Source organism: Hypomesus transpacificus, chromosome 12 (genome assembly GCF_021917145.1).
Source record: "Hypomesus transpacificus isolate Combined female chromosome 12, fHypTra1, whole genome shotgun sequence".
NCBI lineage: Eukaryota > Metazoa > Chordata > Actinopteri > Osmeriformes > Osmeridae > Hypomesus > Hypomesus transpacificus.
In genome coordinates, this window is record NC_061071.1 from 5,195,450 (window position 1) to 5,206,455 (window position 11,006).

At 47.7% G+C, this 11,006-nt stretch overlaps 1 protein-coding gene across 1 annotated transcript; it reads right to left on the bottom strand.

The window, feature by feature from the left end:
- Positions 1-4,781: 4,781 nt before the first annotated feature.
- Positions 4,782-10,908, bottom strand: LOC124474381 (angio-associated, migratory cell protein). The gene is made up of 11 exons (XM_047030436.1): positions 10,554-10,908; positions 9,348-9,485; positions 9,015-9,134; positions 8,514-8,653; positions 8,001-8,145; positions 7,130-7,213; positions 6,890-7,005; positions 6,542-6,642; positions 6,175-6,265; positions 5,445-5,599; positions 4,782-5,337 (listed from the first exon to the last, which is right to left on the bottom strand). The coding sequence occupies exons 1-11, from the start codon at positions 10,639-10,641 to the stop codon at positions 5,262-5,264; spliced, it is 1,254 nt and encodes a 417-aa protein (XP_046886392.1). The 5' UTR covers positions 10,642-10,908; the 3' UTR covers positions 4,782-5,261.
- Between the last annotated feature and the right edge of the window lie 98 nt (positions 10,909-11,006).

Genomic DNA, 11,006 nt, shown 5'->3' on the forward strand with positions numbered 1-11,006 from the left:
GCTAATGAGATTTATGCGTTTGATTCGTGAATCTGTGCATTTCCAACAGCTCATTTTGCTCCACACTTATCGGTGGGCGTTTGTCAGCAGTGAAACCATGGCCAGACCCATTAACAGATAAAACATTGACGTGTCCTAATAGATAAGACGTGGCCCTCCTCGCATTGTGTATGTGGCCCGGCCAGAAGCGTCGTCCCCACCATACGTATCTCGGTCCTCTCCAAACATTTACATCCTGATCCGTGTATGTATAAATTCCCACAAGCGGTCAAACATGCCTCGCTTTTAAACAGGCGGTCAGATGGACAGCCGTTGCCGGGCGAGGGCCTGTGACGTGAGGTAAACACGGCGGACACTTTCGGCGATAGTTTAGATAGACATGGCGGGGAGAAGGATGGCTCGGGTGGTTTCCAGGACTGGTGGAGAGGTGAGGGGTGGGAAGGGAGGGGGGGAACTGTGATGGTGTATGGGGGGAGCGTAGTAGTGTGTGCGGTGGGGTAGAGGCTGCTGTTATGTGTGTGCCTGTGTGGGGAGAAGGGCAGGGTGGGTGTCTGGTGAGAGTCTGTGTGGGGAGGGGGGGTGATAAGAAGGTCAAACATGCAAACCCTCCATTGTCTGTTTTGTAGGGAGACATTAAGCAGATATGTACGCACGCAAAAACAGAAAAAGCAAGAATACACACCCACGCACCACTTATACTCACTGAGTAAAAACCCATTTAAAAATGGGTTGGATGAACCTTTAGCTATCTGGGTGACGCAAGCCTTGAATGCCTCTATAAATGAACTTTTGAATTTCACAAAAGTTGCCAAAACGAAATATAAGCCAATAGGGTGCTCATTCATTTAGTCACGTAGTCATTCAGCCTCACAGCTTATACAGCAGCTGGAACTGTTTGCTAACTGCTGGCTTGTTACAATACACTGTCTCAATTAACCACGCTATTGAATTTCACTTTCCAGACAGATGGTGATCCTGACAGGATCTGTCCTTTGTTACTCTCTCTCTCTCTCTCTTTCTCTCTCTCTCTTTCACACACACACGCAAACACACAGACACACAGACTCATACACACATACTCACACATACATTCATCTTTGAGGCCAGCGGTGGCAGGCCCCTGATGAATGACCAAAACATCCTCGCAGTGGTTAATCATACACATCACAGGTGTGACCTGGCACACACACGCAAGCACACGGGAGGAAACCAGATGCAGGAAAGCAGCACTTGGGCACGGGGACACTGCAAGACCTCTGCTTGTTCTCAATGTGATGGTTAGAAGGGAGGAAGATGGAAACAATGGAGGGAGACGAGGGGAAGAGAGAAAGATGAAGCTGTAGATATGGTCGGAAAATGGGAAAACGGAGGAATGGAAGGATGATCAGATAGAATGGAGATAGGACTTAAAGTGTGGCGCTGATGAGGATGAGAAGGAGGGGGCAGAGGAGAAAGGGTAGGATGGAGGGATGGGTGAATGGAACAGCAATTGCCAATGCAATAGCTGGGAAGGATGAAAGCATGAGCAGGAAGGTGATGAAAGAAAAGAGGCACTACCGTACATCACATCCTGTGTCAGGGCACCTCCTTACATTTACATTTACATTTAGTCATTTAGAAGACGCTCTTATCCAGAGCGACTTACAGTAAGTACAGGGACATTCCCCCCGAGACAAGTAGGGTGAAGTGCCTTGCCCAAGGACACAACGTCATTTGGCACGGCGGGGAATCGATCCGGCATCCTTCTGATTACTAGCCTGGCTCCGTCACCGCTCAGCCATCTGACTCCCTCCTTCCTGTGCAGATGGCCGGAGATGGCTCCATAGCCCGTCACAATACCTATGACCAATCCCAACGTCTCGTCTTGTCCTAGCAACCAACCACAACAGAGAGTACAGCAGCATTAATTAACTGTGTAATCCCTGTGTGATGGGTGATGACTGCCGCTACAATCGTGACTGGGAGCCTATAAAGTGCCACTCAACAAGCCTATAAAAGGATAACGCTGCTGTCTTTATTTTACAGTAGCTTTTACTCTTGCAGTCTTCACAGATCACACATGCGCTCTCTCAACCTCTCTCTCTCAACACAGACGAGCGCAAACACACTCCCCAACACACACATTCTCTTTGCCCTTCTCCCCATACCACACACTCCTGCCATTTCACCCTCACCACACTGACACCCTTTTCACAAGCGGATTCATAGCAACGAGACGTGGATCCTGGTTAGCTAATGTGTTTCCTGATGGCCACATATATATATAGGCCACGGTAATAAAAACGCCAACATTGCGACTTCCTCACAGAACATTAGCCTCTGCTAATGAGGGGGGACGCAGGTCACTCTGGTCTGACCCAGAGTACGGTGACCTTGGATGACCTCCGCAAACCTTTACCCTTCTGAGACACTGCTGGGACCAGTTCAGGTGACTACGTTGGAGAAACAACCTTTTCTTTTTCAAACTGTGTGTGGCTGTGTGTGAATGGCCAGAGGTCCCTGGTTCAAGTACCAGTGAGGGGAAAGATTGAGAGGACTGACGAGCAGTGTGACTACTCCCTGTTAGACTCACATGGTTTAGGGGGGTTTAAGGTTAGGGGATCGGGAAAACAGGATTTTGAATGGGAATGAATTGTGAGTCCTCACAAGAATAGCAATACAAACGTGCGTGTGTGTGTGTGGGTGTGGGTGCGTGTGGGAGAGATGGGCCTTCACAGACATAGAATTGGTGGAACTCTGGAACTCTTTGGCCTGACTGTTTGATCTTACCCAGAGTGTTCCCAACAGAATCTTAATGAAGATGATAGATTGAACCTATCCCATTTATGTGATAGCTGTTTTTCTTCTCGTATACACACTGCTATATACAGACTCCAGGCTTACTGACAACCTTTAAGATGTTATCATTTTCTTAATTGTTCTTGTCTGTCATTTAGCTTTATCTTGCCAGTTGAATCACTGACCACAGAGCCAACGAAACAGAAGAATGTTTCTCTACAGAAACAATTATGCCAGTAAGTGTTTATAGTTCAGTGGTAGAGCATTGAGATGGGTAATGCTCAGTGGTAAAGCATTGGGATGGGTAATTCTCAGTGGTAGAGCATGGGGATGGGTAATGCTCAGTGGTAGAGCATGGGGATGGGTAATGCTCAGTGGTAGAGCGTTGGGGATGTGTAATGCTCAGTGGTAGAGCATGGGGATGGGTAATGCTCAGTGGTAGAGCACGGGGATGGGTAATGCTCAGTGGTAGAGCACGGGGATGGGTAATGCTCAGTGGTAGAGCATGGGGATGGGTAATGCTCAGTGGTAGAGCATGGGGATGGGTAATTCTCAGTGGTAGAGCATGGGGATGGGTAATGCTCAGTGGTAGAGCATGGGGATGGGTAATGCTCAGTGGTAGAGCATGGGGATAGGTAATTCTCAGTGGTAGAGCATGGGGATAGGTAATTCTCAGTGGTAGAGCATGGGGATGGGTAATGCTCAGTGGTAGAGCATGGGGATGGGTAATGCTCAGTGGTAGAGCATTGGGGATGTGTAATGCTCAGTGGTAGAGCATGGGGATGGGTAATGCTCAGTGGTAGAGCACGGGGATGGGTAATGCTCAGTGGTAGAGCATGGGGATGGGTAATGCTCAGTGGTAGAGCATGGGGATGGGTAATGCTCAGTGGTAGAGCATGGGAATGGGTATAGCTCAGTGGTAGAGCATGGGGATGGGTAATTCTCAGTGGTAGAGCATGGGGATGGGTAATGCTCAGTGGTAGAGCATGGGGATGGGTAATGCTCAGTGGTAGAGCATGGGGATGGGTAATGCTCAGTGGTAGAGCATTGGGGATGGGTAATGCTCAGTGGTAGAGCATGGGGATGGGTAATGCTCAGTGGTAAAGCACGGGGATGGGTAATGCTCAGTGGTAGAGCATGGGGATGGGTAATGCTCAGTGGTAGAGCATGGGGATGGGTAATGCTCAGTGGTAGAGCATGGCGATGGGTAATGCTCAGTGGTAGAGCATGGGGATGGGTAATGCTCAGTGGTAGAGCATGGGGATGGGTAATGCTCAGTGGTAGAGCATGGGGATGGGTATAGCTCAGTAGTAGAGCATGGGGATGGGTATAGCTCAGTAGTAGAGCACGGGGATGGGTATAGCTCAGTGGTAGAGCATGGGGATGGGTATAGCTCAGTAGTAGAGCACGGGGATGGGTATAGCTCAGTGGTAGAGCAATTGACTGCAGATGTTAGAAAATAGCATCCAGTTGTATGTCTCTTTTGATTGTTAAATGTAGACCAGTCACCGATCCACACCCATGAATAAATCATTTCAAGTTGTTTTTAAGCCAGACCTGGTTCACTAAAACCACAACTAAAATCAACATTAGTCTGAGTCTGTGACTCATCACTTGTCAGAGGGACGAGTCTCATCTAAGCTCTTATGAGTTCTGTTAGCAGACCATTACATCCTAGTCCAAGGACTAATTTCTCACGGAAGTGTTTTTTTATAAGCACAGTTGCAATCTAAAAGACCACAAACCACAGATGACATTCAAGAAAGGGTCAGAGATCACAGGAAATGAGCCTGTATGTTGCTTCAAAAAGACGAGCACAAACAGAAACAGAACACAGCTGGGTGTTTATATTCGTCAAAAGAATTTACAGTTTGCTTTAGTGATTTTGTTTTCCAGTTCATAAGGGTATTATCATTCTCATGTCTCATGCAAGATTGCTGTAGGGGAGGAATGGATTTGTATGTGTAATAAGTAACGACTGCGATGTATCTATGTGGTGTGTTTGAAAAAAAGGAGAAACTTGGGTTGACATCATTTTATTTGATGTTTCTGAACCATAGAGTTGAAGCCATTGTTGGTTTTAAACAAAGTTGACATAACTTCCTCATGGGAAAGAAAACAAATAAATGTCGTAAGGATTTTAAACTCAATTTGTATTCAATTTAACACTTTGAAAAGGCATCAATATAACAATGAATGTGTGTCACGCATGACACCATGATGGTCATGCCTGGAGATGTGAGTTCTCTTTGGGTTCTAAGGTGGAACCAAGGAACATCTGAGACTGAGGACGTTCTGTTATGAATGGAAAAATACCACACAAGGGCATTTTAAAGAGGGAGGGAGGGAGGGGATTCTCCATCCATCTCCAGATCAGAAAACACAGAGGAAGTCTGTTTAAAGGTATAAACTTCTGACTGAGATGGAGAGATAAGAGGGTGGATGACCATCCTCCACCTCTCCCCTTCTCTCACTCCGGCTCTCTACCGGTCAGGTCGCTGAAGACAGAATACTTTGGCATGATGATCTCCTGAGGCTGTGACTGCCATCGAGGCCTCCCTGAACCGAGAGATGGGTGGAGGGAGAGAGAGGTGAGATACAGAGGCATAGATTTCACACACACGTTACTGAACGTGCACTTTAGGACAGTGTGTGCGTGTGTGTACCTGTTGAGTGTGAAATCGAGGATCTCCCCCGTGTGGCCGCGGTACTCTGACACCAGGCTGCCAGAGCGACCGTCCCAGAGACGCACCACGCCGTCCAGACAGCAGGTCGACACCACTGACGATGACTCCTCCCAGTGCAGGTGCACGATGCCGGCCTGAGGAACACACACACAGACGACGCAGGACACACAGCAAGTTAGACACTAACACCATGAGAGGCTGCTCTTCGGTATGGCGGGCCTTAAAGGTGCGTTTCGTCCCCGAGGAGAAAACAAAGCAGGGTTTCAAAAAGACAAATGTTATTTTTAAATCGTTTTAATTAAACAACAGAAAATAGGCAAAAAGGCTAAAAAATGAATAAATAAAAACTTTCCCCACAGGGCTTCAATCAATCCACTCCTCTCGCTGCCGGCTTCTCCTTGTCTGCTCTATGTAGTCTACCTAGCCCTCCCCTGTGGCAATCCCTCCAAATTCTACCCAGGTGTGCTAATGCACACCATCTTAGGAAATGTTTGTAGTAGTGAATGATTTGTAGTCCTGCATGACCACAGCCACTTGAGGGGGACATATCTTCCATCTAGCACCCAGCCTCTTGTGGTGTCACAACACATACACACACACACAATGAAGCTCAAACACTCGAGTAAACAGACAAAATACAACACACACGCACACTCTAGCACAGGTGTAAGCCTGTACACTTATGCACACACACTGTCTTTTTTTTTACCTCGTGTTGGCATTTGTGTCTCAGGGTCTGTGTAGAGAGGTCATATACGGCCAGAGTTCCATCCAGATACGCCACAGCTACCAGGGGCAACCTGACCAAACACAAAACGTGGCGGTTAGATCCACAGTCCTGTTCCGAGGCGTCATCCTGCTGACGGTCAGAGGCAGATATCTGATATCAACTTCGTGGGGGGCATTACATTGAACGTTTCCTGGGGGAGACGCACCTAAAGTTGTGCTGTAACACACGGCTTATGTTAAACTTAAAACCACTTATTACGTGTATTATCTGCACAAGTAAGCTTCACTGAATATAGGATTTGGGGGGGGGGGGGGGGTCGTCATGGCGTCTGTCCTTCTCCACTCACACGTGACAGAAGCCCACTGACTCCACAGAGTTGCCGTCGTCCTCCTCCCCCTCTCGGGCTGCTTTGGCCTGGGAGCCCTCCACACAGAACACCCCCACCACCTGTGGTCAGTCACGGGACAGGGCGGGGTCACAGAGAGACACAGCGACGGGAGACCAGAATAGGTGATAACTGTGGAGGCTTCGAAATACAAAGCCCAGAAGGCCCACGGAGAAATACGATAGAGAAAACACTGACACGACGTGAATTGGACTTGACTAATTGATGACAGGTTCAAAGTTGAGGTTAGGTTTAGGGAGGAGGTGTTTCCTGGGGGTATGGGTCTGGTGTATTTGCGCTGGCACCCACCTTGCCCGTGGCTGTGTTGATGAGCTTGGCACAGCCGTCCACAGAGCCCGTCAGCACCAGGGAGCCGTCCCTGTTGACGGTCAGACACGTCAGAGCCCCCTTGTGGCCATCCTGGCCTACAGCAGGAGAGAAGACGGGAGAAGAGAGGAGGATTATAATGTAGCAAATAGAACCATGTGATGATGTGGCGCTGTGGGACCGTGTGTGTGCGTGAGGAACCCGAACCAACCCCGGACGTACCTTTGATGACGTGGCTGGCGTTCCCCTGCTTCAGGTCCCACAGACGCACCATCCCATCCTCGTAGCCCACCACCGCTCTCTTACCTGGGCACGCGCACACACACCCATGTTTCATTCAGAAGTCTCTTCATAATCAAATTTGTATAATATACCTCTTTATGAGGTCTCTCATCCTCCCCTTCCCAGCTCTTTCTTCTCCCTCCCTCCCCCCCTCCCTCCCTCCCCCACTCCCTCCCTCCCCTCTCCCCCTCCCTCCATGACAATACTATCTGCGAACTGAGAATCTGACTGATTGTGGCCTAGGCGAAGGCGCAAACCCAGGCACACTCATACACACCCCTTCCCCCATCCAACGCCTTCGCCTGCTTGTTCCCCCGGTGTGGCTGGCGGGTCTGTGACCAGCGCCTAGTATGGCTGCAGGTCCAGATGCTGCTTGTCCATACCCCTCCCCCCCCCTCCCCGTTGCAAGTCATGTGGTTCTGTAATGTTGTACAATGCATGTGCTTATGTGCTGAGGTGGTTTTGCCTGTTCCCACACTGTACTCCTCTAGGAGCATAGTCTGGGGGTTGCCTTTTTTTCTCCTCTCTCTCCTCATGTTATGCTGAAATTTCTTCCCGTCCTGTCTACCCCCATGTCATGTTTGTGTATTAGAAACTGCAAGTGGCAGCTCGGATCTAAGACGGATCCGAAAGATCGCAGATAGAGTGCGGCTAGTTAGATCAACACTTGTATTATTGTTTTTGTTGATTTTATGTAAAGCACTTTGAGCTGCAATTCTTGAATGAAAAGTGCTATATAAATAAAGTCTTACTTACTTACTCCCTCCCTTCCCTCCCCCTCCCTCCCTCACCTCCCCTCCCTCCCTCTCACCGTCCGGTAGCACCTTTCCACAGGTGGCCTGGCAGCCGGGCCCCTGGAAGGTCTTACAGTCTCCTCCCGGTATCTTCCACATCCACACGTTACCGTCAGCCGTCCCCGCCAGCAGCACGGGGGCGCACGGGTGCCACTCCAGCCACTGAGGGGGGGAGACGAGGACACACACTGGGCTTGACTCACACACATAAAGACACGCTCACAGATGCACACTCAGTCACACTCTCTCTCTTACACACATACACACACACACCACACACACACACACACACTGGATTTGACAGACAAAGGCATACTCCCAACTGTGAACACTCAGTCACACAAACGCACACACTCTCTCTTTTACACACACACAACCACACAGATCGATTTCCCGCCGTGCCAAATTACTTTGTGTCCTTGGGCAAGGCACTTCACCCTACTTGCCTCGGGGGGAACCTACTGTACTTACTGTAAGTCGCTCTGGATAAGAACGTCTGCTAAATGACTAAATGTAAATGTGTTCCTCACCTCCAGATCTCCCACCTCAAAGGACCAGACCTCCTGCTGGCCCTCCACCTTCCACACCTTGATCATGCCGCTCATGTCTCCCGTGGCAACCAGGGACGAGTCGTGGCTGAACGTGGCGCACGTCACAGAGTCCTTGTGGCCTGGGGCAGAGCACACCAGAGAAGCCACCTTCAGTCAACACCTAACCCGAACAACAACACACTACCAATAACTATTACTCACTGTTATCATTTAAATTATAATTACAACCATGTTTTGTAAAACATTATTAGTGACATTGGTCAAACTTAGGTTCATCTCTGTCAACATCCATTGGCAGAGTGTTGCCAGGGGAAAAACAGCACAGAAATGCTTCACGCATAGTCGACATTTACAGATGTCAACAAGAACATTGAGGGTTGTATGCCGAATCATGAGTCCACATATTCCCAATTTAAGTCAAGATATTCCTGGATCCAGAAGGTGAATGTGTCTGATGGTGGTTCACCTGGAGCATCTCACCTGTGCACTGGAAGAGCACCTCCCCATCGCTAAGCCTCCATACGTAGGCCTGGTCGTCCTCTCCTCCCGTCACGGCCAAGCTGTTGGTGACCGGGTCTAGGCTCACACAGAACACGGAGCCTGGAAGACACAGCCAGCTGAGTACATTTAACTGGCAATTAGTTCCCTTTCATTCGTTTTCATTTGTTTCTCTGTTTGATTGGCTTGTTGAGTCCTGTCGAGGTAAGTTGAGGGAGCCGACCGGTCCTCTTTGTGTTTAGATGAACCGGCCATCGACTCGTTCGTCGACACGGAGGAGAGTTCCTGGACGGTAAGGGAAAACGAGGAAGGCACCTGTGTGTTTGGAGAAGGTGAGCTCGCTGTCGTCTCGCTCCGACTCCATCTCGTCCTCGGTCTCCCACCCTTCGTCGTCGGCGTCGCCGTTCCCCGCGTCTCCGAAGTCCACATCTTCAAGCTCTTCGGCCAGGTCGTCTGTGTGGGATGCGGAGGACGGGGTGAGGTCAAGCATTTTATTTTACGCATTTCTGGAAACTTTCGCATATTTTCTCAAAACTTTCAATGCAAAACCAAATCTTCAAATTGTGTTCACAAAACCTCTGATATTTCAAATCATGCACACTGCCAGTTAATAGACAAAACGGCATTTAGAAGAAACGACAACAACAAAAAATGTAACACAGTGTATAGGTCATGTAAATACAACAAAACAATGTTTACTGTATTAAGTAAACACAAACAAGTATTAAAACAACAACTTTGCACAATTAAGATAGTGTATACTATGTACAAGTAACACAGCATTTGTCTGCATGTTCAGCACTTGCATATAGCCCAAAGAACAAAGAAAACTCGAAATAAAAAGTATTGACTATGCACTCAAATATTGCGTAACTGCAAAATCAAAGTCAGTAAAAGATTCATTCTGCCTCACCATCATGTATTTGTGCTGGGTCAGATAAGAGGACTTAGTCCCCATCACAGGCAACGTTTTTAACACAAACATTGAAAACTGCTTCATCTGCAAAAATGTATTCATGTGGCCTTTCCATGGAATCCAATTCAAACATTCTCCTCTAAAGTAGCTAAATAAGTAGGTTAGTTTAATAATTGATACAGATAGACAGACTTCTACAGAGGGTTATTTGAATGCTCTCCTGATATACTACAATAAATGGGAACAATTTTGAGACGTGTGTAACTTTGGACTGCCCGTGTTTACAATTTAAACGAGTTTACAAGTCCATCTGCGCACAATGTTAGTGTTTTGCAAAATGCCCCACATGAGATTTACGAATGGTGTCTTAACTACCTGAACTTGTGTGCTAACTCGAGAGGTTTAGAACACTGAGCATTTGGTTCAAGGAATCTGGTATAGTGCTCTAGCATCTCATAAACAGGAACATCGGAGCAATATACATGTCACCTCAGCATATAAATGTTAACTAAAACGACCTTATATTAGTGCTTGCACCAAGACAGTAGCTATAGTGCTACATTGAAATTTGACTCATGTTAGCAGGTACAATCAAAGGAGCTTACCGGGATTTTGCTCCGTTTCGTTCAGCTCGATGACTTCAATGATCTCTTCGTCTCCGTGAAGCTGTATTAAACTGTCCTCGTTGTCCATTATGATATAACGGTATGTCAAAAATAACTCTTGTAACAAAGATTTACCAATGCTTAGCTAGTCTGCCAGCTAGCAATAACCTTAGCCCTTGTGAGCTAACTTGATCGTTGTGGTCCTTGGTAGTTATTGTAGCTCTAAGGTATTTTTCTGTGTAATAGTATTAAAAATACTGCAGTTTAAAGCTGGTGTACGAATTCCAAAATGTCAAAGTTTACTTTCTGGTGTCCCCATGTTTTCCTACTTGGAACATGTGTGAGACAATTCTGACGCTTCGAGATGACGTATACGTAAGAAGTTCGCAGATGATTGGTCAAAAAAACGCCAGTATTCTTGGGGTCGCTTTCCGTTTCTATAGTCGCCTGTAG

Coding starts and splice junctions, on each gene's coding strand:
- LOC124474381 (XM_047030436.1), bottom strand. CDS start 10,641: ATGGACAACGAGGACAGTTTAATACAGCTTCACGGAGACGAAGAGATC. Junction 8,654..9,014: donor GGTGCTCTTCCAGTGCACAG/GTGAGATGCTCC, acceptor GCTCTGCCCCAG/GCCACAAGGACTCTGTGACG. Junction 5,600..6,174: donor GACACAAATGCCAACACGAG/GTAAAAAAAAAG, acceptor TGTGTTCCTCAG/GCCGGCATCGTGCACCTGCA.